General features: G+C 41.4%; 1 protein-coding gene and 1 long non-coding RNA gene across 3 annotated transcripts in view; one reads left to right on the plus strand and one right to left on the minus strand.

The window, feature by feature from the left end:
• Positions 1–26,874, minus strand: part of TRIO (trio Rho guanine nucleotide exchange factor) — a 254,322-nt gene that overhangs the window by 140,351 nt on the left and 87,097 nt on the right. For both annotated transcript variants that reach the window (XM_035318490.1, XM_035318491.1), the window contains exons 7-9: positions 14,053–14,244; positions 10,156–10,287; positions 6,126–6,356 (exon numbers count right to left, since the gene is read on the minus strand). In XM_035318490.1, the coding sequence (XP_035174381.1) occupies positions 6,126–6,356; positions 10,156–10,287; positions 14,053–14,244 (555 nt within the window). The remainder of the gene's footprint in view (positions 1–6,125; positions 6,357–10,155; positions 10,288–14,052; positions 14,245–26,874) is intronic.
• LOC118162375 overlaps positions 19,065–26,874 on the plus strand; it is a 924,537-nt gene continuing 916,727 nt past the window's right edge. The window contains exon 1 of the long non-coding RNA XR_004748427.1: positions 19,065–19,179. This is a non-coding gene — a long non-coding RNA (uncharacterized LOC118162375). The remainder of the gene's footprint in view (positions 19,180–26,874) is intronic.

The raw sequence follows: 26,874 nt of genomic DNA on the forward strand, positions 1-26,874 counted from the left end.
TGATTCACACTGTATTTGCCCTGTACTAAAAGCACTTGACATTTAGTGCAACTGAAGAGAAAGATCGTTTTCTTGCTTTTATACCATCAGAGTTAAGAACTATTCCTGCAACATCACTCATGGCTCTATTTGATACACACATCATCCCACACACTATTCCCATACAAGACAGCCATGCTTTCTTTAGTACACAAAATGAAATCATGTCGTGTGATTTTCTCATTTATCTTGACTGTTAGAATCTTTTTTGATTTGCAAATCCTCTTCCACTCGACACCTTCAAAACAACAAACAATCCCATAATGCTATGTAGTACAGCCATTGCAAATCACCATTACTTCACTGAATATCTATGGCATGTATACACTTGTTTTTCCAGGTAAATACTGCCAAATGAATGGTTATTGCTTTTTTGGTCAATGTACAATTTCACTTGATTCTTTCAAGGGTAAGAATTGATTGAAGAAGGTAGAAGGAACAGCCAAACATGGCCTCAGTCATCTGTAAAGTTTATATTACCAATGCTTTTGACTAGTTTCAGTACACCACTCTGCCCTTCTCATTCTAAAAAGAGCTGAAGAGAGACATCTTTGGATGACAGAATTAGACTAGTCTGGAGACTACTGACAATTAAAAGCTAACAAATTAAATCAACAGCAACATCTGCCCCAGAAAACTGGATGAAAAGCAAAAAGCAGTACAGTGAGAACACATTTTGTGCCAAATAATGCTCGTTAACTTCTCAAGAGAAGAAATTGCCACAGAAATCCAGTACACAGACCATAACTTAAACCAGTAAACTAGAGGGGCACTGCTGCCTCTAAATGAAACCAGTACGAATACAAATCTTATTAGTGTTCAGCCTTCTTACCTTGATTCTTAACAACACTGAGGTAGCACTGGGTTTGGAGATTTCACAGCATGTAAAACAGAGTCAGACATAAGAGTATTCTCTTACTCATCATTGAAAACTTCTATGCACCACTTTGACCAAAGGACAGTACCATTAGTTGACACTGATATTAGACATTTGCAAATTAAACAATGCATTTTCTCCCTCCTCCTGGAAGAGGTAAAGAGTTATCTTATATATCATACCAACCCACCAAGAACTTGTTTACTAGTGCTGGAAGCACATGGAATTCACTCTGGTAACACAGTAATACACAGACACATAGCAGACACATAGTAAGACACTCTTCATCGAAAGGGTGAATAATCTTATTCTCAACTAATCTTATTCTCAAATAATCTTATATTAATAATCTCATCTTATTATGAGAAAAGTGCTCATCCTTAAAGCACTGATACAGAATATTTAGAAGTAATTATTATGGAAAGATGGCTTCATCTTGACAAAATCATCACTGATGGCTGCAAAATACATTGTGTATATGCTGTTTGCAGGAATAAATGATAAGACAGCTGATCTCTTGCTGATTCAACATGCTCATTTTCATCAAGTTTTCCCACATTATTATCCAGTCCCTCCCCCCCCACTCCCTTTAGCTACTTTGCATACTTACATTTTTCTGATCTCCACCGCTTTACTTGGTGCTATTTTCTAGACATAAAATTTAGAAGGGGAGGGTGGAAATCTTGGAATTTCTCGTCTTCAAGTAGTTAAAACGTGCAAATACTATCTCCCAAAAACAATTATTTCACATTGGCACCGCCTCCAAACGCGACAGTAGAATCAGGCAGTGAAATCAGTAGTATTTTGATGCCCAGAAACTAGAGAGCATTCTTGACCTGCCCTTCATTAGTCAAGACTGAAACTAATGACTGTTAAAACAAAAACTCAGTCTTTGTGGCCAGCAGATCAAGGAAGGAGAACCAGCACATTTATCCAGAACAAAGATGACATCCAAGGTCAGTGGGGACATAATAAATACATGATTTAAATCAACTTCTACACGCATGTTTTACTAATTTCTCACTTGCAAGCCAGTAACGTTGTGTTTCAGGCCCTAAAGCTTTCACTGTATGAGTGTCAGCAGTATCTCTATACCAGAAACGTTATCTTTATTTTGACATTTTTACAAGTCTGCTTTTTTTTTTTTAAATCAGAATTGTCAGAGCCACATCCTTTCCTTTCCTGATGTGAAAGGCTAATATGTATTTTCCACTCAGTAAGCTTGTCAATTCTTAAGCATAAAATTATAATTTAATTAGCATATTTTATACTAGAAGGATTATTTTCAAGAATTGAATGTACTAGCTTTTTTTTTTTAATTATTTTTTAATTAGCACCCAATTTTTGGCAGTAACATAAATTAACTAGAAATTAGATATCCTGGCATGTTTCTGCTATTTAATGTGAAACTCAGAACTCTGTGCAGTTTAACAGAGTCAGAGGTTTTCACATTCCACCTTTCAGATCTGATGTAATTTATGTGGTACCTATCATTTTTATTATTTCAAGTGCCTTGCCTTACTTGCCTTACGTTCTTGCTCCAAGAAATTAGCAGATGATTCTTGGTGTACATAGCTAGCTAGCACCATAGTGTTTTTGTTGATTTGGATAGCTCCACAAGAAACTCCTTCCCAATGCTGAGCAAAACAGGGGAAAAAAGAAAAAAAAAAAAAAAAGAAAAAGAAAAAAAAAGCATCTGTCTAAGGAGGAGTAACACAAAATGTGGTACACAGCCTATTTGTCTTCCAACTCAGCTCTGCCACTCACTTAACGCTTTCATGAACTGATTTATTCCATTAACTTGGTAGAAAACCAAGCCAGGACAGGGATGAGGAGGAAATCACTGACTCATCCTGAAGGACAGTTATAAATTCACTTACAGTGCAACTTGGTTGCTTGCCACTGTGTTTTATTTAACTATAAACAGTGGAAAAGGGCTACACTTTGCTTATTTTATCATGAAAAGAATTACATTTAGCTTCACTGACAATAATGAAAAAAGATTTTCACACTAGTTGTTAAATCATGCTGGATAATCTTAACTTATTAAGGTTTGAACGAAGATTAGCAAGCTTGAGAGATTGGCTAATGAAAACTAAGATATTTGAGAAAGTTTCTTTGGAGCTTTACAAAATCATACCAGAATTGTCTTGGATATAAATTTAAGCAACACCTCAAAACCAAGTAATTTCATGCACTGAATAGAGTCAATGGGTATTCAATTGAAGAGCAAACATTGCTCAGACAAATTAGATGATCTGGTAAAAATTTGTTTTGTTTTTCTCTTTCAAGAAAAAAGAATCTTTGTTGTTCAAGATCACTTTTTTTTTTTTTTTCTCCTGTGTATTTTCAAAGCTAAGGGAGCAACAAATTTGCAAAGCAACACTATTCCAGGGAACCTTCATTATGTGCTTGCCATTTTCTTTAAGAGCTCTGCTACTGGCTACTTTTCGATGAATTTATCTGGTGTGGGTGTTGATTTATCATTGTCTTACAGCGTGAAATTAGATGAGTTGTATTTCAAAAGGTAACATTAATCACAATTCACACTGTAATCAACTAAAAAGCAGTGTCCAAAACACACCAGTATATAAAACTAATTTGAAGTAACATAACAAAAAGCTATACCTCCACGTGAAACATTTCACAGCCCTCCAAAGCGGATGGCTAATGACCATTACAAGGATAAACCAAAGGACAACACCGTCTTTGACAGTAACAGCTACTGGATATTAAGGGAAGGACTGAGGAACATTGCAACCGTGTTTTACTTCACTGAACCAGGGGCTGTATTTCTGTACATAAAATTTACTTTTACATCTGAAGTGGTTGATAGAGATGCACATCAACACTAGAAGATGCAGCTTCAGATTGTCAAGAGGTCATCTTGATACCTTAATGCAAGATCTGCCTTGCACAGCATACAGAAAAAAACATGGGCATAACAAGGAAGAAAGAGAAATTTCGCTAGCCGGTAGCTACGTCCTGAATAATAAGCCTAGAGGGAGAGTAACCCTCTTGAATTTTTTGCAGCAAAAACTTCTGGTATACCCATGATCCACACATGTAACTTGGATAATGCATTCCTGATACTCAAAGTCCTACAAGTAGGTAAAGCTGCCTACTTTGGTGTTTTCAGACCTGTGACTGTTTGATGCTAAACACACCAGTTCTGAGAGCTGACTGGTCTCAGACTGAGGAGGAACGTCCAGCTCCTTGCTGAAGAAGCAGATCATGACTCTACCATGACCTCAGTCTGACAAAGGGTTATTTGCCAGCTTTAAAGAAACAAGCAGTCTCAGAGTTGAGTCTTTCACCCAGAGCCGTCAATTAGGATGTAGAAGAATATGAGAATTTCATATTAACATTTTATGACTCCCAAGATAATAAAAGCAAAGAGTAAGATCAGCACAGTAAGGCTCAGTGTAGCATTTAATGAACACCCCAGAAAATAAACTGCCTGCAGCCTAACCTACAGGCTTGAAATCTGAATTATGCATCCTGCAAACAACCGCAGGAGGCCACTTGGCCTTGGTTGTCTAAGTAGGTCCTCCCTGGACTGAATTCAGAGTAGATGAGCAAGTTTCAGGGCCCAATCCACCCCCGTTGAGACTAGGCTACAGCTGACAGGATCTACTTTTTTCCATATGAGAAACAAACTACTATTTTAATTTCTATATCTGAAAATTTCTTCAGAATGAAGGCTGTTAAATGTAAGAGGTGATTCTGAGGAGTCCACTTCCCTGACTATTCACATGCAAGTACCAACACCAGACCCTCCAGACTAACTACTGTTGATATAATAAACTTGATGAGGAGCCTCTAGGATTTATACAGTGGCATAAGAGTGTTTTCAGATTGGTTCTCAGTGACTTTCCTGACATTCATAACATTAACCCTGCTTTCTTTTTCATTTTTTTGGTCAGCTAACATTTTTCACACATTTCCACATTCTCTGTCACAGCTCACTGTTGAGAATTTGGAAAACTGCTTGCCTTTCGAATATTTGCCTTTTTTAACATCAAAAAATCACTAACTAACATTTTTAATAATTTTAAACTTAATGTTTAAGTATTCTTTAATCCTTTTTCTTTAATGTATAGGAAAAGATAGGCATTATGTATATAAATTTGAGCAAACAAGGTTGCTCACACACACCCTGCCCCTGCCTGATTTAAATCTCTTTGTCAATGACAAATGGAAACCAGGCTATTTTCCTTCCAGCTGCTTACACCCAACATTTTCTCGACGTAAGTACATGAAACAGGTAACTTGACTTAAAGCGCAACTAATTTGGAAGAAACAAGTTTGTTTTAACAGAACGTATGACCGGTTATCTAAAATTCACTTTCAGAAGTTCCTGTCTGTAAACACCTTTACACTGAAATGAAGGAACATGATCAGTAAGTATTGAACATATCTTTACTTTTTACAGAATAGATATCAAGGAATACATTACTATTAACTCTGTCAACTGCCATCGAAAATAAACATTTTCTGTTTACTAAAAATCCATTAACATAGGAGTTTGTTTTTTTTTCTACAGCTTTACCTTTTTAAGCTAAAACCATGTCACACAGAGATATTAATGTTTGCACTTAACTCCTAACTTTTATGGATGCCATAATAGTAACAAAAGCATGGCAGCTAATAGCCATCAATTCAAGAACAGTGAAAATGTCAGAAAGTAATCTTATCTGTAATTATTCTACCTATTTAGCACAGTATGCTCAGGTTTAAAAAAAAAACAACAGCCTGCAAAGTATCCCTGAAGATTTGAAACTAAAATCTTGTTACAGAATATCAGTTAATTTATTGCATGTTACTACTACAACTCTCTTTTCTGACATCAAGTCCAGAATTTTACCTAGAATGTGAATACCAGCTTCCAGCACAAAATTAAACCGGCTTCTGTCTAGAATAAAAATCTTTGTCATCCTACCTGAAATCAAGTAAAAAAGAGAAAGTAATTTAAAAAAAAAATTAAAAATGAAGTGGAGCTAACTTATGAACATAATTTCTACCTGTAACTGCAAGTCTCTCTTAACACACAGAGCTTGGAATCAGTTAATGGATCCCATGGATATATTTGATTGTTGAATTAAAGAACATGGGGTCTTTCAATCAAACCCACCTGTCAGTGCAACCAGCATCCAATCACAACCTGACAGAGCAGAAATGCATTTAGGAAACATGAAGTATGACCTACCTGTTGAACATCCTGTTGAAAAACACATAGCTGAAGCCGCTGGTGCAAGCGGACCTTTCGATGCTGCCAAATGTTTTCCAGTTGGCGCTGGTGGTGCAGTACTTCATGGATGACATCCAGAACGTGATGAACTGCTTTTGAGTAGTTGGCAGAAGCAGTGAGAGAATCGGAACTTCCAGGAGTCAACGGCCTCTGAAGTTTGTCAAGCAGCGACTTTCCATCTTGGCTCACCTGACCACCAGAAAGCACAAAGAATTACTTGTCTGCCAAAATCTTGCTACTCTACTATTTCATTTCCCCTGCTCCCTACTTTAGATTTAAGAACTTGGGGAGCAGTACAAAATCTTGTTTATTACAATTCCAGGCGTGATTATGTGCAGCTGTTCTAAGAAAAAAAAGAAAACACACAACTACATTTTTATATCCTTACTCTATGAAAGAATTTAAAGAAGCAGCACTCTTCTAAGTAACAGCCTGTCTTTTGATACGAGTGCTTTTCCTTTACTGTGATCTTTCTTTTTTTTGATCAGTCAATTCTCACTATGAAGCTCTTTTAAGCTTCAGCACTCTCTCTCATCAATAAAGCACCAAAAATTATGCAATTGTCCAGAACTGTCTTTCCAGGATCATCTCTCTCTCTTATTTTGCTGTGAAGGGGAACAGGGAAGTTACTTTCTACAAGTTAATATTAATCTGACGAATGCATTTAGACCAACAGATATGGACTTAGGACACAGTTTCGTCTGACATGATTTACAGCTTTTAGATTATTACTGGTACTGGCAAGCCAAAGGCAAACTGGTGTTAAGACAAACTTAACCTGATCAAATTACTTAAAACCTTTCCATGTAGCACAATATATTCTTTTCCAAAATGTGTCTAACTACTGAAGCTATAAGAATGTTAGTTATTTATAGTTATTGTCTTCTCTGATTCAAACCATGGCAAAAACGTTTAGTTTCCATGCTAATTAAAAAGCAATAATCCTTCCTTATCTGGTCACTGTTGATGTTTAACACTTGCCAAGGTGGTTGAAAGCACTTTTCATTGCTGTTAGCTACTCTGTCAGTTTTAGCATGAAGCTCAGAGAACTATTACAGTTTGGTATCACTCAGCTACCTGAAAAAAACTTTCCTAATTGCTTGTCTAATAGGAAGGAAAATTCATCCAAAACCACAAGAGTGCGATGTGAACAACAGTGAGAGTCTGTCAAATCAACACCATGTCACAAACAGAAAACTGGCCAAGGCTTTTTCACAATGGTATTTTCATCAATTTTCACTACATTTAGGCACAATTAAAGATTGCTGTTTAGTAGTCAAACAGATCTGAAAGGAAGTTCTTCTCTAACAAATAGTTTACAAGAGAGTTTGTTTCTCATTTAAGCTTTTTCATGTCAGTGGTAGCTACGAATGCACAGAATGAAGCTCACTTGAAACAGTAGCTCTCATCAAGTCCAGTCAGGTAGAAAAAAAAAGTGTAGTGCACAGTAGCTGCTATTATAATAATGATTTTTATTCCCTTTCTATATCCAAAACCATTATCTAAAGTCATTCAAATATTTGAAGACAATAGACTTCAATTACCTATCAAGAGTCCACGAAATTTAGAAAAAAATATGTGAAAGCCCCTTGATCTGATTAGCTTGTTAGCTTGACAAGCAAATGACCATGCCTGTTTCCCCTTTGGATTAATACAGTGGGGCTTTCTTCCTTCCCAGGGCATAACTACCCTAAGATTTCAGCAAGATATATGTAACAACATTTAAGGCACAGCTATTGGATTTTCAAGCACACCAGTCATCTAGGCTCATAAGCTTAGATAAATTACTTTTCTAGCAGTATACAGCAATTATTCTCAGTAAAATAAGACTAGTCTTAAAACCATTTACTGTCTTCTACTTTGCAACCAAATTGTATTGTCAAGACATCAGAATCTAAAAATGACTGTTATAATTTCCACACTGTTCCTTTCTCCCAGCTGTTCATTCATCACAAAATGAAAGGAGATCTGTGCTGTACCAGAAATGAAGTCATACATGTAATAATAATAATAAGCGGTAGTTCTAAAATATCTTTACACAGAAAGGTAACTCCATCGATCTCCAAGAAAAGAAAGCATATTTAAATAAGAGGAAATAAAACCTTCTGTCCAGAGGAATGTGACTTGTACATACATATATGACTGCTGTTTCTGCACAAATTCTGATTTTTAAAGAGTAAGCTATTCCTTTACCAGATGGGGAAAAGCAATAACATAAAATCAGAAGAAAGGTGCCTATGTCAAAAGCTATAGCTCTGAAACCCTAGATAAATTTTCAAAGTGTTTGTGGGCAATCCCATTACCTACCCATCTCATTTATTTTTATTATGTATCACCAGGAAGTAAACAGTATTTACCATAGTAATCCACAGTACTTATTTACACTTAACAGCAGATTCATTCACATCCCTGTTTAAAAACACACCAAAGAAGAACAAAACAACCAAACAAAAATCCCAATGTTTTAACTTCAATGCTTTACAATTATTCCAGACAGCCCAAACCTTTTTATTCCTTGCTGCATTCTCACGGAGCATGCACCCCAGATTGCCTCTTGTCACACTCATCCACTACAAACATGCTACGTCTCTCCCTCTCTCTCTTTTTAAAAGGGGATCCTCTCAATGAACAAAGATTACTATAAAAAAATAAAAAGCTTTCCTATAAAGCGAGTTCTCAAGAATGAGTTAAAACATGTAGCAAGATCACAAGTTTTATCAGCAAAGATGGTATCAGGAACAGGGATATCAGCATGTGTTTTACACAAGACAACAGCTCGTGAACTCTGGACATCTGACTAAGGGTAATAAAGTTTATGCAGGCCCTAAGATGGCAGGCATGCAAAAAATCCAGTATACTAACAATACGGACTGATCGTCAGCACTAACCTTACATTCCCTTACTGCTAAATGAAGTGTGACCACACTTAAGATTCAGCTGCCCGTAACAGAGTTGATTCACAGAAAGTAGCTTTGTCTTTTATGTCAAGTATAAATTGCAATCATTACTTCGTTCCACACCACTTCCTTTTCAAATGTGCAAACTGTAGCCTAAGCTGTCCCGTGCCCATTGATAATTTTACACCATGATTTAAGCAAATGCATATTTCCATGTAACTTGCAATAGAAACTGCTTTATTTGATTCAGATCAGTTCCATATAACAACAAAAATTTTCTGTGCTGCTGATAACTCTGGGGGAAAAAAAAGTAAGCAACGCTCAAAGTAAAAAATACCTGTGAGCTAATAATGAAGTCTATACCCATTTGGTTTCTCTAACTGAAGAACACGAGAATGCTCAATTTGAAGAAAAACAATGTCAGTCATTGCTTTTAGAACACCTTCAGAATAAGCATTTAAGTTGCATTTACAAATAATACAAATACTAAAAAGCGCTCTCAAAAATACCCCAATATGTTCAGAATCCAGGATCAGAGCAGCAGCATAGGATATGCTAATCTTATGAAGGCTGATTACACAGGCATGCTGGCTCATTGAAGTGCCTTCAAGGTTGGCAAAACTAGGTATATAAATTCTGGTTTGTCAAATGATGTCCTCTGATGGTTAAGCCTTTTTTGTCAGACAGTTTCACAGACTGCTTTTCAAAACACACTTAAAGTGATCCATACCAACAGGATATTTTCCAGCTTATTTCCCTTCAAGTATTTTAATGATGGTATCATACTGCTATTAGATTGTAGTAACACACAAATGTAAACTAAACGTACCTAATACACTACATGGATTGTTTGTACCATGCTTAGTTTCATCTCACCTTTAAATTTATTTGAGAAGATTAGGAGGAAGACTTAGTATTTAAACTTTGAGTAAGAGCAGCAAAATACAGTATACTGAACTAGGGGAAAAAAGCCTGGCATTTGAGTTTCTAACTAACACATCATGCAACAGCCAATGCCAATTTATGACCCAACCTTAATATTACACCATATTATCAAGTCAGCAACCTGAGGAAACAAAGAAGACGCTTGCCTCAGAGTAAGCCAAGGTAATATGCTCATATATCCCTTGATGATGATGGATAGCATCTTCTAAATCTTGCAGTTCTGAGGGAAGTTCCACCTCTCCACAGGCTTTACACCATGAATCCACGTTGCTCATATACTGCAACAAAGAAGAGACATTCAGCTTAATTGGGGGTTCTATCAATAAGTAAATATACTTTAGAAATACACTAAAGGACAAACATCTGTGTGACAGTCACTGAGAAGACTCCTGTTAGGTGAAAACTCTTCAATGCATTTATTTCTGAGCTGCCCAAAATTAAGATATTAGAATATAAACAGATTTTCAAGCCTGATGATACTGTTGCTTCTAGGTATATATACGGAACACTTTCAGCCCTTCACAGACAGGCAGCCTTAATTACATGTTGGCAGCCTTCAGTACCAATTAAACTGTTGGCAACACTGATACTTCAAGTTTACTCTTGCTCCTTTTCTCATCTTTGCAGCTAAGAAAAACTTTATTTCACTCTGCACCTACCATTTCAGATGCATGAAAGGCAACAAAGATCTTGTCTACAAAAATTGGTAAAAACATGCTACAGACCCTCTCACCTGTCAACTCCCTGTGCAGATACTCGTGGTACATTAATTAAGCCATTCCCTCACTTTTTTAAAACCTTTAGAGAAAACAAGGTTATTTTGCACTTGTGCACACTTACATACATAGACTTAATGGTGAAAGCCAAGTAATGGTTCACTGAAACACTTCCTAGTTGTCTTTTGTTGGAAAGAGTGTCAAGGAGGCAAAGCCATGTTAGAGCACAGTAAATTCACACCTTAGTCCCCACAGCACTAAGTTCTGCACACAGAGAAGCACTAAATCCATTTGGCAAGCTACTACAGTAGCAAGCATGTAAGGGATTTACAACTTAAGCGGGGGTCTCTTAGGACTAACACTGTACTTTGAGCACACCGCTATGTCAGCATAGCTGCTCAAGTCAAACCTTTCAGGGGAAATTGAGGATACTGCGACAGAATCTCTTCTGCGGCTAACTCAAGTTCTCTATGAAGCTTAAGCTGCCCTGACAGAACAGAAACTGTCATCACAGCTGTATGAACTTCAAAAGTTCCGTCAACTTATTTTTGACAGCTAGGGGGCATGAATTTTATACCCTTGTTATGCTAGGAAAGGAAAGAGGAAAAAAGAATGTTTATTTCTAAGATTTTTCATAGCAGTTAAACTTAGTATAGCCAAGCACACGTGATAGCTTGTAAACTAAATTTGTCCTATTTATGTGTGAAGTTCTGTAGTCTCTAAAGCTTTAAGAAGCCAAGACATTTATTTCTCTCATTATATTTATCTTAATTCCTGGGTCACATGTAGTCTTTTGAGGAAAAGTAATCTACAGACCACTTCTGGCACTCCATTATTGTTTGACTACGGGAAGAAAGGGTGGTGAAGTGTTTATTTCTTAAATACTCGGTTAATTCTCATTTAATCAAGGGACAGTTTTAAAAAATCTCTAACATTAAGCGCTGAACATTAAAAGAAACTCTACGTAGGACCATGGAGTTGTGCCTTTTGTACCAGTCAGCTTGAACTGACAGTTGGGTGCAGTCTTCTCTGTCTGAGGAAGCAGTGACACTTACCTGTAGCTTGCAAGGGAACACGTGTATTCAAGAAGGATGTGTTATTTCTTTTGCTACTTATTTATGAATAATTTCTATGTAGGTCAAACATCACCAGTCTCTAAAGGGGTCATTCCTCTCACTCCAAACTCACTCTCCACTGTCAACAGCTACATCAAGGCCAGGTATCTTACAAAGCAACTAAGACAATCCATCAGAGTTAATCATCAAGTGAAAACTGCAAAAAGTACAATTAATTTTGAAGAGGAGGCTCAGGGGCAACCTTATTGCACTCTACAGGTACCTGAAAGGAGGCTGTAGCGAGGTGGGGGTTGGTCTATTCTCCCACATGCCTGGTGACAGGACGAGGGGGAATGGGGTAAAGTTGTGCCAAGGGAGGTTTAGGTTGGATATTAGGAAGAACTTCTTTACTGAACGGGTTGTTAGTCACTGGAATAGGCTGCCCAGGGAAGTGGTTGAGTCACCATCCCTGGAGGTCTTTAAAAGACCTTTAGATGTAGAGCTTAGGGATATGGTTTACTGGAAGATTTGTTAGCGTTAGGTCAGAGGTTGGACTCGGTGATCTTGGAGGTCTCTTCCAACCTAGACTATTCTGTGATTTTGTGTAATGAGAGGAAGTATATTAATCCCCGAACATAGTAGAGTATTTTCTCTCATTCTTCTCTTTCCCTTGTTTACATTTACCTATGCATTTAGTGCTGAAGAAGGGAACACCAGCTAATACCACGGTTGCCCACAAAATTCTTTGCACACTAAAAATGTACTCCCCTGACTTCTGATTAAAATCAATTTTTTACAAAAAAAAAGATGACACTTCAGTCAGAGTATGCATATCTGCTCATGTTTTACCATCTTTCTCCCACATGTAAGACCAATAATGCTTAAAAATTAACCTAAATAACTTCTGCAGTGAGAAGAGCATCAATGCTGATAAGCTATCATGATGCGTCTAACAAATGCTTCAAGCTGGTTGGTGACTTTTACAGCAGAAAACAATTTCTTCCTCTTCTTTTTGTGCATCTTCTCTTTAAAACCTGCTAAAAATACTTATTATAGTGGCATAAGTTTATATACTTTACCTTAAGCTCTCTAAGGTTATACCCATGTCATCACTAACAATGAGAGGCATTGTGTATTTGCATCTTAGTATGTTCACATTTCTAATCTCTGGGCATTTATGAAGTTGAATTTCTGTATAGTAGAAAATGGAAAAAAAAAAACTTCTTAAAATAATAAGGTGTGCTGCTTCTCTTGATTTCTGCAGTTATCATCAACTCCCAACTGGTCCATTCAATTATTCTAAATTAAAGTTATATCAGACATAAGACCTTTTCTTAGATCCAATCTAGCATTGCAAATGGAAAGGAAAGTATCTATGGCAGCTGTACAGCATACCAGAGCTTCAGTCAGCCATAAGCATTCAAGAACCTCTGCCCTCCAAATTCACCAGAGACATACACAGTAGACAGTCTGTAATATCAGTGGGTGACTCAACAGCACATGCATAACAACTCCTTCAGAACTGAATTCCCTTGAGGGGAAAAACATGCTTTCACCGTCAAGACTATTAACTTGAGGATATTTATTCCTATTCCCCTATATATACCTCCTCTCTTGCAGTTACACATGGTTAATGGCTTAATTAAAATAATTGGTATGGGCCTACAGCTAAATTTTTTGTTTAATTTAGGAGGAATCTCTTACGGGATACTAAGTAAACATCTCCCACCACAATTTCAGATTCAGAAGACTGTTAATTAACTTCTCAACTTTCAGGCCAGTTCAGCTTGGTTTTCTATAAGCAATTATTAGGAATTAAATACTAACAACTCTAGAACTGATTTGTGAACACTTCTCTGTCATTGGGGTGGAGGGGTGAAGTAAACAGAACAAGCAAATGATTTCTGGAGATAGAAAAGGCATTATACTGACACTGATAACATTAAATGTTTTTCTTCCCTTCCTTCAACTCAAAAGCTTCATATAGTTAAGCTTTTATGTCTATTTCATTTTGACTCATGTATCTAATTTGGCTAAGATTTATCTTGCATTGGTGTTGGCAAGACATTTTGGGGAGATTATAAGGGTAGCAGGCTGTCCTACAGAGAAAAAGTTTCCATTGGAACATCAGCTGAAACTGTCAGAAATGAATGCTCTGGCTTTCTAACTGACCATTTTAAACACTCTATTTACTTTTGATTTGGACAGAAGTACAATGGAATTCACCATTCCAGCATGAAAACTTTTGTTGGCTCCCTCCACGTTCACTAACCTGTTCAGCTTTCTGATGGAAGATAGAGGACATATCCAGTAGTGTGCTACGTTCATCCAAGGCTGCAGCAAATGCTTTCCATTCTTGCTCCAACTGACTAGCGATCTGTTTTATTTGCTGTGAAGCGTAATGACCAGACTCAACCAGGCGATTTGCCACTGACATGATGCGGTTTATGTTTACATACACATTCTGTGGAGAAGACGGAGGGAAAAATTAGTTTGCAGACCACTTAAATATGTAAGTATACTTCTATAAAATTATCCTTCAATACAGCAATGCTTAGTAGACTGCTTTTACTTGACAAATTTGTGCATGCCTGATTTTGGAATGAAGGTGTATACTGTAGCAGCCGATTGGTATCACTGGTAAGAGAGAAGGACAACTTGAAACAACTAGAGAGTCTCAACGATTAGCTTAAAGTTGTATTATGTGAAGACCCATTATTGCAATAAAGAGGAAAAGCTGACCGTAGATGTTCAAGTCAACAAGACACTTAGACACACACAATATAGGAAATTCAAAGTATCACCAGTATGCATTTGATCTCTCACAGGTATGTTTATGGGGAAAAACATTCTAAAAACATTTACATAAACTTCTGAAAGTACTTCTACTTGTAGAGTAACAAAACACAGAACTTGGAGTTCTTAAGAGTTCAACATTTTTAGGTATGATTTTCCTGCCACTGTACTGCCTCAGATCTTAACACTGAAAACTAGACAAATAAGGTCACTGACCAGTAAGATTCCCTAGCATACGAGCACTACTAAACAATGGCTCTTAGTCACTGCAATTTTATTTCCTTCGAACTCACATATGCATTTTGACCTGAAGTGTCTAAAAGCTGTTCTTGATTCTGTACGAACAAACAGTATCTTTCAAAGGAAGCAAATAAGTGTTTCCGATTTCTTCAAAGCCAAAGACAACAACAGCTTCACTACCAAGAAGTTTCTAGGTAGCTCCTTCAGAGCTACATGCACATAGCGCTGGGTTGACGCTTCTTTTAACAGAGCTGACTCTCATATACCTGGCAAAAAGTTCTTAGAATCACAGAACTGCTGAAGCTAGCCATCTCCCCTGGAGATCATCTAGTCTAAACACCTGCTCAAAGCAGGGTCAATCAGAGCAGGTTGCTCAGGGCCATGTCCAGTGAGCTTTTGCAAATCTCCACAGATGGAGACAATACAGTTTCTCTGGGCAAACTGCTCTAGTGTTTATTCATTCTCACAGTAAAAATAGAAATAATAAAAAAAAAATACTTATGTTTAAAGGGAATTCATTGTATTTCAGCTTGTACTCATTACCTCTTGTTCTGTTATTGGCTACCATGCTGGAAAGTCTGGTTTTGTGTTCTTTACTCCCTCCCATCAGGTATTTAAAAAACCTTCTGAGTGTTCTCTTATCCCTGGAAACCAGCCCCAGCTCTCTCAGTTTTCCTTGTCCACTAGATGCCTCAATCCCATAATCATCTCTGTGGCCCTTTGCTGGACTTGCTTCATCATGGGTTGGTCAGCATGCTGGCAAAGATACTTTTGCTCCACATAGTCAGGTAGCAGTCTTGAAAGGGTCCCATGGTTGTAGAAGCCAAACCCTGCTGCAAACACCAGCTGTGTAACCAACTGTTGACCTGCTCCTTCTCAAGTCCTACTTTCTCACCACCAGAATTGAGAAGAACAACATCTGGGCCCCCAAGCCCTTGACCACTGCCCTTAGAGCCAGGCAGTCACGTTTGATACTTTCCAGGTCACCCTGGCAGTATCACTAGTGCTCACATGGAAGAGCAGCAGGGGGTAATAGTCTGAGGGCTGGACAAGCTTTGGCAGTCTTTCTGCAACATCCCAAATCCAAGTCCACAACAAGAAGCACACTTCCATAGACAGGAAGTCAGGTTTGCAGATGGGGTCCTCTGTCCCCTACAGAAGGGAACCCCCGTTGCTCTCACTCACCACTTCCTTTGGTGCTCCTGTGCGGCTCAACCTCAGCCAGCACAGATGTTTTATTTGACACAGCTCCTGGCTCCTCGTCAGCTATGAGGTCAGTGAACCAATTCTACAGCTGCAAATCCTGAGGCGGAGCAGGAACCTTCCTCCCTGTGCCAGAAGCCATTACCATCCAACCTGTAACATCACGGGAACTCCCATTTCCCAAAAAGGCAGCACAGACTCTGCCTGAGCCTCCCTTCAGTGCAGTTAGCAGCTTGGGCTCTTCAAGCTGCAGGGTCATGGAAAAGATCTGGTCAATCTCTTATTATCTCTGATGCTCTGCAAGCCTGCTGACCTCCTCCTGCAGATCCTACAGTTGGCAACACAGCTCCTTAATAACTGCACACCTCCCATGGGCAAGGAAATCACCTCTGGCTGCCCCAGCCTTGGCAAGAGGCCACAGGCACTCCCTGCAGCCTCAAACCTGCATCTTCCTTTTGGAGCTCCCACAGGATTGATTGGGGCCCCTGTGGCACATCACCGCTGCTGAGGACATGGGTGATGTTCTGAGCACAGTTGCCGGTCCTTTCTGTGATCTGCAGTGCAAACTGCAGTTGGCTGCTTCTGTCAACGACTCATTCTTGCCTGTATCCTAAACACTGACATGAGCCCAAACTGCCAAACACTATCAGAAACAATGGTGGGGCTGGAAAAAAAATCATTATCTCAACATTCTTTAAGGAAATGTTTTCCCTCCTGTCTGTGCAGTGCTTTCTGAAATTCCAGTAGGCAAGAAGTGGCACAGAGCAGTTAGCTACCTGTCAGCAGCAGCACCACAACTTGCCCTGGTCAAGGCTTGGGTAACCTAGCATCATGAGCCAAGGGACACGGAACAATGCAGATAAGAACCAACTGCAACAACTCTCAGTAAAGGCCACAAATCAGCAATGACAGAGGAATAAAACCCAAAATTGCATGGAAACTGTATTGTTATATTACTGTGGATAGATTTGTTGGGCAGCTTGTGCTGACATCTGCCTATACTTCTACCAGTACAAGAGGTCAGGGGAACACTGGACTGGGGACACCCAACACCACGTAGACGCTGTGCCCGAGGTGGAACCACTACTTGCTGGCACTGAGCTGCTGCCCAGGGCCTGACGCAGACCGGCAGGAGCGAGTGTCGCAGTTCCCCCAGGCTTTACTCTGCTGACTCTGAAGGACAATTGGCACGGGTGTCTGTTAGTTGTATGTGTACATATGCATGGGTGGGCATAAAGTTTTCCTGACAGCTTGTACCTGAGTTGGTCCACTTAAATTGAATGCAGAAGTGTTATGTTGTATTTCTTCCCTGCACAATACTACATTTTCATTGTTATCTCTCATGCCTATGCTTTCCTCTTAAGCACACCTGAACAACCACAGGAGAACAGAACTGTTATTTCCAACAAATTGTAGAAGACTTGAGAGCACTTGCACCTATTAAAGTGTAAGCAGCATAAATGCTAGACTGCTAAGTGAATCCAGAAAACCAGTATATGGACAACAGCATGAAAAAATGTGTCAAAGGAGAATAGCATAAAGGCTGTATTAGACAGCCACTTGAACTACATATGTATCTTAATAAAAGAATTTTGGAAATTCTGGAACATTGGCTCCATATGAAGGACAAGGCACCAAAAATAGGTAGCTAAGTACATCAAAACCAAGCTGTGGTTAAAATGCATTCAGCTTCCCGTGGCAATCTGGCTTCACAAATGTGGAATACCCCCTGTAGTAGTATGAATATGAATTAATACACTGACAGTTGAACACTTTCCAAGCTATGCATACCACGTTCTTTTCCTCAAAAAAATCCTGTAATAATCTCAACAACTTTTTCTGCTATCACATCCTGTACTAATTGACACATCTACTAAACGTTTAAATTGCAGTGTTTTAGAATGCAATGATCCAGAAGAGCCATATTTAGTTAACAAGGAAAAAGAACTTCAAACAGCAATTCACTACAGTTGGAATGTCCAACTAATCCTTAAAGATTTACAAATATTATTCCATTTTCTAAAGGGACAGGCAGGTTTATTGTCATTATTATATAACAAATACGTATTTTGTGCACTGCTTCAGCAGCACCATTCCAAGCAATCTTCCACTCATTCCTTTCGTTCCAGGAACTGAATTGTTATTCATTGCATGGATTTACATCCTCATTTCAGCTAAAGAAACAACAGCTATCAGGTAGTAACTGTTAAAGACTGTTTTAGCCAGCTCATTTATATCATGTGAATCTGCAGAAGGCAACTGCAGCTTCTAAATACTCACCAGCTGTCTAAAAAGCAAAATCCTAAAGCAGTACTTCATTTCTTTCATTGTATCATACATGACCAATGTAACAAAACTAAAAAGGGAACATCTCAAGTCGTGTCATTACAGTGTGTACAGTAAGTACATTAATGTACATAGTACAATTATTTTCTCTCAAAATACCCTTCAGCCAGAAGCTGAAATGACACTTTATAGTATCTGGAAAGCTCCTCAGCACAGAGTTATTCCCTACAAGGCGGCTTGATTAGTAGCCTAACACAAGCTGTAGTGTACTGTCATTCTTTGCTGCTTGCCTGAAGAGCAAGTACATGGAAAAATATAGGTGACAGCCTGCCAGCTTCACTGAACTTCGGTTGGACTTAATACAAAATATAGCTGGCAGATGCCCTGAAGGCTTTATTTCCTGATTTTCCTAGACCCATTTATAAAATGTTTGTGTAGTGCTAAGATTCCTAACAGGAGTTTTCTGACACAAAGAATATTAAGCATCCATCGTTAAAAAGAACCACCCCAGTGACATGGTCCATAAGCATTATAACTGGCACCTCTATAATGTACTGCAGTGAGTTATAAACTAATCATCTGCAATGAAAATATATTAGCACTGTTCTAGCATCGGCCACTTCACCACAGATGTGGCAAATAAGGCAAGGTATAGCATTAATGTATGAAGTAACAGCTGCTTTAATGATTTAAATGTCTTGTAAGTACCTTCTTCTATTATCTCTGTTGCAGCAACAATAAAGGGAGCTGCAGAACAAGCACAAGTCACTTTGTCTCTTGCCTTGAATAAAAATAAAATCAGCAACATACAGACTACAATTGAGGAAATAGTTAACCTGTTCTTCAGCTATGTGGATCCTCAAAATATTCTCAGGTAATCATTTAAATGTTGCTATCAGTATTGTAACAAGCTAAATATAATTTCATCCCACTCTAACTTTTTTCAATTTTTTCATCTCACTTTCCTGTATTTTTCATGGTAGACCCAGGGAAACTAAGACTCCATAGTGTACCAACACCAGCATTTTTTCTCCTTTGCTTTTCACTTAATTTCACTTTCTCACAGTAAATACCCATGCCCTCATCCTGTCCTTACAGCTGTGTCATTCTTCATCTGGATGCTCCCCATCACATCATTAAGTACAGTGATTTAAACCTGGCAGAACCGACTGAAACAAGGCAATTTCTTTAGAGACCTTAAGTTCAGCACCTCCAGTAATTATTAAAAGTGAAACAAGGTTTGCTCCTTTGCAGTAGCACCTTTAGCAACTCTATTTCTTCAGATCATGATCCACTGGCGTAAACATATCTGAAGGTGAACGAACCCTTTCTGTTAAGGATTTTAGATTGGTTGGACAGTAGAGATACTTGTTAAACTTCTAAGTATTTTTACTGAAAGCCATGCCTGAGCAGGCTATTAATTGAAAACAAACAAAAAAAAAAACAAACAAAAATTAAATGGGGGTTTAAATTTGTTTTAAAACAAATTTTAAGATTGGGTTTATGTGGCAAGGTTTTGATAGTGGTGGGCTGCGGGGGTGACCTTTGTGAGCAGAGCCCAGGAGCTGCTCCATGTCAGATCAGAGCCGACTCTGAAAGGGACCTACTGCTGGCCAGAGCTGAGACAGGGAGTGACGCTGGTTGGGCCTCTGGGAGACTGGATTTAAAAAAGGGAAAAAAACCTGCTGTGCCACAGAGGCTGGGAGAGTAAGGAGTGAGAAGCAGCCCTGCAGGGAGCGAGCTGAGCATGCTGATGTCACCCAAGGGGGTGCAAGGTCTCCCAGTCTTCATCACTGCTAGGGCAGTGATGCAGTGATGTAGTGGTGTAAGCCCAGCTACAACTTCATCCCCCTTCGGATCTAGTTTAAAGCTTTCTTAATGAGCCCTGCTAGTTCCTGTCCCAGAACTCTTTTGCTTCTGTGACATAAACCTCTCCCACGTGTTACTGTCAGGCCTGGTGTCTTATAAAATCAGCCATTATCCAAGAACCCAAAGCCCTGCCTGTAGGACCAGTCACAGAGCCAATAATTTATGGACTGGATCCTTCTATTCCATGCCACATCATCACCCCATAAGGGAAGAAAGGAAGAGAAAATGATTTGTGCCCCAGACTCTCACCAACTGTCCCAAGGCCTTGAAATCTTTCTTTATTCCCCTCAGACTATGGCATGCAGCTTCCTCCCCACCTATCTGAAAGATCAGTAGTGATCAGTAGACAGCATCCTGTGGCAGGGACCACACATGGAGCAGGGACATGTTCCAGAGCACTAGAAAGAGGCAAGCATTGGGACCATCTTCAAGACAGGCAAATCAGAGGATCCAAGAAGCAGCCAGCTGACCAACCTCCCCTCCTGGTCTGGGAAGCCTAGGGGCCACATCTGCCTGAAGATCCCTGAGCGGCACACCAAGGACAAGGTGAGCTCTGGGAACATCCAGCCGTGTTCAGTCAAGTTCAGGCATCCCCAGAACAGAGACTGTGCTGCCTCTCTGGACACCTCTTCAATCTGAGCACCCTTGTGGGGACAAACTTCCTTTTATCCATGGGGATGTCTCCATCTGCAAGCGTGGCCTTGGGGGTGCTTGCCTTTCCACTGAGAAGTCTTAGGCTTCATCTTCTCTACACACCCCCAGTAGGCAGCTGTAGGCAGCAGTCGGGTCCACCCCGAGCCTTCTCTCCTTAATTCTGATCCAAGGAGTTCCCTCAGCCTGCCCTTGTATGCTGTGTGCCCCGGGCCAACACTGTCTTGAATGCCCTGGGCTGGGAACAACACAACACACACTACACACTCATCAGTACCTTTCCTGTACTGGGAACACCAGAAGGGAATGCAGCAGTACAGACACAGTCACTAAATTGTCCCCAGAGATGAAAGTAGCTCTCTGTTATTTTTTATTACTATTATTACTATTTGTTACTACTATTACTACTATTTATTATTATTATTATTATTTCCATTTATTGCCTGGTATTGGAAAAGCTCCTAATGAAGCTCTTATTCATTCTTCTCTGAATGAACAGTGACGCTGCACTCCAGCACTTCTTCCCAGCAGACCTGAAGTCTTCTGCTTCTTCAGAGGAGCAGCTGTCTCGCTAACAGCTTTGACTGATCTGCTGCTCTTCTTCGTGCATTGCCACGGAAGGTGCAGCTTCCTCTTCAAGCAGCCATGGGGCAGCCTTCTCGTCCTCAGACCAAGACACTGCCGGGCTCCAGGTCCCAAGGCCAACCATGGCTCTCTGAGGGGTTCCTTCTGCCACCCTGGTGCAGCATCCCAGAGGAAGCCAAGTTCCCTCTTGCCCACTCCTTGGGACTCCATGCAGAAGGGATGACACCTCTGGACGAGGTGGGGGTGGGGGATGGAGGATGGGGGACAGGAAAAAGGCCACCCTGCAGGCGAACCAGCGGGATGGCCATGGACAGCCTTTCAGCTATTTTGAGGTACGGAGGCCAGGCCGTGAATATGGAGCAGGCTGGGTGCTCCTGCGATGCCGCCAGTGGAACTTGATGGCAGGGAGCCCGGGCCCGTTGGTATTGTTCCAGCTCAGCTGTGGTGGAGCATCAACCTCCATGGGATCTTCATCTGGAGATGGACCCACCTCTGTGGGCTCCACATCACAAGTCGCAGCACAGGGCACTGCTCCTTTTCCACAGGCACTGGTCCTCCGCTTCCTCGTCACAAGTTGTGGCCGATTTCTCTTCGGTTTGAGGAACGAATCCTTTTCTGGCCCACGCAAGTGTGGGCAGCCTGTGCTCCAGGTCCTCTTCCTGCCGTCCATGATGGCTGTTGTCAGAGGGCCTGGAAACTCAGCGAGTGGTGGGCCCTGCGCAGGGGCCTTTTATAGGGCCCGGAACAACGGGGGGGCAGATGCCACTGTGACATCAGGAAGCCTCTGTGATGGTGGCCAGCACATGGCCAAACATGGCTGTGTTGGGAGAGGTGTCTGTGGCCTGAAAGACGCCCCCACAAGGAAGGAGGAGGAGGGTCAGGGGGCAGAGGGCCCCTTTGCTGGGGATGGCTCTCCCTGGCCATTTTGACTGCCAGAGAGACAGGCTGCCCCTGGGGCACAGGGCCTGCCCTCCAGCTCCCCTCCTGTGCCCTGGCCTCCAGCCCCCTCCTCCTCCTGTGCCTGGGCTCCCTGTGCCACAAGATGGTGGCAGCAGTGTTTCCGGAGGGGCAGGGGCCTCCAGTACTTACCTGCCACCAACCAGGCTCCCTGCAAGTGGTGCAGCCCCCCATGCTGACAGCAGCTGAGAGGGGGCAAAGCACCCAGACATCCTGCAGATGGGCAAGGGAGGCACGGCCAGGCGGCACCAGGTCTCCTAGCAGTCAATAAAAGCTCTGCTGATGATCAAGTGCTGCAGGAGCCCTTCTCATGGGCCATCTCCTACACCTACCCCGGAGCATGAAGAGGTGCCATCACTTGTGCCCCGAGGGATGGGGGAGGAGAGGGCCTGGTCTCTGCGCTGCTGTGCTGCCACAACACAGGCAGTCTGTGGGAGGGCTGCCGAGGTCCTTGGGGGCTGGAGGTGGAGGGGTGGTGGGGTCAGTCTGAGGTTCACCCTTGCTCTCTTCTCTAGTGTTAAGGAGAATCCTTCTCAATGTTTTTGTGGCTTCTCTGCTTCCTTGTTCAGAGGAAGAGCTCTCCTGTCTGGTTGGAAGAACCACAAGTAGCTCCTGACTGGGAGCCTTCAGGCACATTTCCAGGGGGAAGCTCCTGCTTGCCTAAGACACCTAGCGCACCCCTCCCTGCTCAAGCAGGGTCACCTACTGCACCTAGCCCAGGACCACGTCCAGGCAGAATCTGAGTGTCTCCGGGGAAGGAGACTCCACAACCTTTTTGGGAAAATTATTCCAATGCCCTGTCCCCCTCACAGTAAAGCTTTTCCTCATATTCGGATGGAACTTCCCTTGCTTTGCTTTGTGCCCGCTGCTTCTCATCCTGTATCTGGGCTCCACTGAAAAGAGTCTGGACCCCATGCTCTTGACACCCTCTCCTAACATATCTATATACACTGATAAGGTCCCCTCTCAGCCTTCTCCAGGACTAGCCTGTTATGCATAGGCACCTTTGCAAAACTGGACTAAGAAAATAATTAAATTCCATTCTTATTTGTAAACCACTGCAGGATAATGTTTGCTAAGGGTATCATTTGCTATAGTTTTCTCTCTAGCATTGAAGCATCACCCATTAAAAGGACAGTTATGTTGTGACCCCAAATTGTTGTTGCTCTCATGTAGTTGCAAGGACCTGCAGGGTGTTCAGAGGCAAAGTCCTTGGCCTGTATCTGAATTAGGTTTGTGTGTCAAGGGTTTGGTAGCAGGGGGGCTGCAGGGGGGCTTCTGTGAGCAGAGCTGAGCAGCTGCCCCGTGTCAGAGCAGAGCCAGCTCCCACGAGCTTCAAAAGGGACCCGCTGCTGGCCAGAGCCAAGACAGGGAGCAATGCTGGTTGGGCCTCTGGGAGAGCAGATTTAAGAAAGGGGAAAAAATCTGCTGTGCTACAGCAGGTGGGTGACAGCAGTGGGAAGCAGCCCTGCAGCCCCCAAGGTGAGTGCAGCAGGAGGGCAGGAGGAGCTCCAGGCACGCAGCAGCAGTTCCCCAGCAGCCTGTGGAGAGGCCCCTGGTGGAGCAGGCTGTCCCCCTGCAGCCCATGGGTCCCACACGGAGCAGATCTCCACGCTGCAGCCCGTGGAGGAGCCCCCGGTGGAGCAGGTGGATGTGGCCTGGAAGAGGCTGCGGCCCATGGAGAGCCCCTGCAGGAGCAGGCCCTGGGCCAGAGCTGCAGCCCGTGGAGAGGAGCCCACGCAGGAGGAGAGAGTGACCATGAAGGAGCGGCAGAGAAAATGTTAGGGACTGACCACAGCCCCCATTCCCCGTTCCCATGCACTGCTCAGGGGAATGACATAGAAGAGGGTGGATGGGGGGAAGGTGGTTTTAGTTTCTCACTGCTCTAGCCTGCTAGTAATAGGTAAGAAATTATATTGATCTGCCTATGAGTCTGTTTTGCCCATGATGCTAATTGTTGAGTGATCTCCTTGTCCTTATCTCAACCCCTGAGCCCTTTCCATTGTATTTTCTCCCTCTTTCCCTCTGAGGAGGAGTGAAAGAGTGGCTGTGGTAGAGTTCAGCTGCCCAGAGGGGTAAAACAACCACATAACAAAAATTGCACAATTCACAACCTATGGTTTTGGTCTTGTGTGCCAAAGTCACAGAGGACTTAGGGGAGTTTAGAATTCACATAGTGCTTAAGTGTATCTTAAATGACAACTCTGGGTGGTTACAAGATGTATTTTAAATAAAAGGAATCAAGAGTGAAAAATATCAGTAGTATAAAGGAGTAGAAAGAGTCATACTAACTGTGAGCTAAGTTGATTTTACCCCACCTGACCTTAATGTTTTCATTTTTACCAGTCCCTGTGGCTGGACTCAAGCAAGCCAAGGCAAGTATGTCATCCTTGAAACTTTTAACTCTGTAATCCCAGTGAGCATCAAGTGTTATGTTCATATTCTATTTCAAGCTCCCCAATCTCTCACCAATGCTCATCTCTGGCACTTTCTTTTTGAGTGAAATTGATTATTTGATTGCCACCCTGATAAAGTGGTCTAGTGTACGCCAACAGCCTGTTCTGGGAACAGTATTAATCGACTTGCCAATATGCTTATGACTGACACAGTAACAAGACTTTCTGTATTACAGCTACTAAACATCGGTTCCACTGACGGTCCTATCAGCACCCTGAGACAAGAGGTAGTCATAGTAGTCTACCTTTGACAGTAGGCAATCTTCTCCAAGGAAAGCTTTCTGATTACATTGCTTTCCAATCATTTTGGCCCTCATCTATGCAGTGAGGGGCACAGTTAAGCTTTAATGAAAGTAAGGCCCTTTGATCTAACAAGAAAAGTAGAAGAAAATATACAAACAGACAACATCCCCCTCCTCCTCCCCCATGTTTCATATGACTGCTTTTAGCTTCCCTTGTGTCACAGAAAACTTTCAGAAAATATCAAGAAATAAGAGTGGACACAGTATCAGTCCCTCCTGTTCTTCCATGCACAGCTGACTAATAGTACAATCATAGCATAAATTCTGCATTTTAAAAACTATGCAATTTTTTTCTTTTTATTTACAACTCCAATAATGTCCTATTTGCAAGTTTCTACCTTAAAAGGTAGTAAAAATGTGTTTTGAGAAGTGAAGCGTTGGTTTAGTCATCTGAAGAGGAACTTGAAATTAAAACTGAGTATTGCTTAACTCACATAAATCTCAAGACTTGACAACAGCAATTTGTTGTTGCTGAAAGCAGGTCTTTTAAATTATAGTGAAAAAACACAATCATTAAGGTTGAAAAAGACCTCCAAGATCATCAACCATTGCCCTACCACCATCACCCACTAAATCATGTCCCTAAGCACCAGGTCCAACGTTTCCTTCACCCCCAGGGACAGTGACTCCACCACCTCCCTAGGCAACCCTTTCCAATGCCTGACTACTCTTTCTGAGAAGAAACTTCACCTAATTTCCAACCTGACCATACTCGTCTTCAGAGGACAGAATCACTGAGATACTGTTTTTCCCCACAGCTAGGGAAGATGGGAACTACTTGCCTGTAAAGAAACAATCTTGCCCCTTATCAGTGCACAGCTTCTTGATCTCAGGGGGAGGTTACATATCTACCCACAGATGGAAGGTTACATACCTACCTACAGCTGAACATGTGAACTGTATTTCAGACAGCATCCTTTCCAGCCACACCAATCTGTGTGTGTTGAGTAATGGTAACAAAATGTATTTCCATCTTTGACGCGCATCACTGCAACTATCCAGCTTTTCCCTAGGACAGTTCCATTGCAATAAGAACCTGCCTGCACGTTAAGCCTAAGACTTCAGTGAACTTACTCGTATGCACCTTGAAGTGCAACCACATGTGTCTATCACATACTGAATATGCAAGATGCTTAGATGTATCACTTGAGAACGAAGCTGCTGAAAGTGCCGTTAAATTTCCTTCCCCAATATATTCTTCACTTTTTTGTTTTTACATTTGGTTTAAACGTCCAGCTACTTTGTGCTGTAATACTGACAACTGGGCTCTAAAAATGGCAGAAAGCCATTAAAAGGGAAAAATTAAAATTCAGCAAATCTTCGTTATCCTTGATGTAGCCAACTCTTTTTGATAACAGCAACTAAGTCATTTTCACAATGGTTTACAACCAGGTGGCTCATTTCAGACTGGAAGACGAGATTAAAGTTTTGGCTTCTCACCCAAAGGCTGATACGTTCTCACCCAAGCTCGGCAGAAGCAGCTGCAGAACTTGCCCTCCTGCACCTCTCGCAAAGCCAAGCTGCTACTTGGGAAGGAAGGGGAGATGGGAGAGCCAGCCATTGATGATGGGTAGCACCTGCTGCGAAGGGAGCATGTGCCCTGCAGCAATCACAATGTGTTAAGAAAAGCAGCTGCAACATCAATTACCAGGGTTAAGCTGTGAGCAAGTGCAAGAGGTATTTAGCTGCTTGGGCAGCATTTATCCTTTGAACAGCCCTTCCCTGCCTAAAGTGAGCCTAAAGAAAATG

This window comes from Oxyura jamaicensis, chromosome 2 (assembly GCF_011077185.1).
Source record: "Oxyura jamaicensis isolate SHBP4307 breed ruddy duck chromosome 2, BPBGC_Ojam_1.0, whole genome shotgun sequence".
Taxonomy (NCBI): domain Eukaryota; kingdom Metazoa; phylum Chordata; class Aves; order Anseriformes; family Anatidae; genus Oxyura; species Oxyura jamaicensis.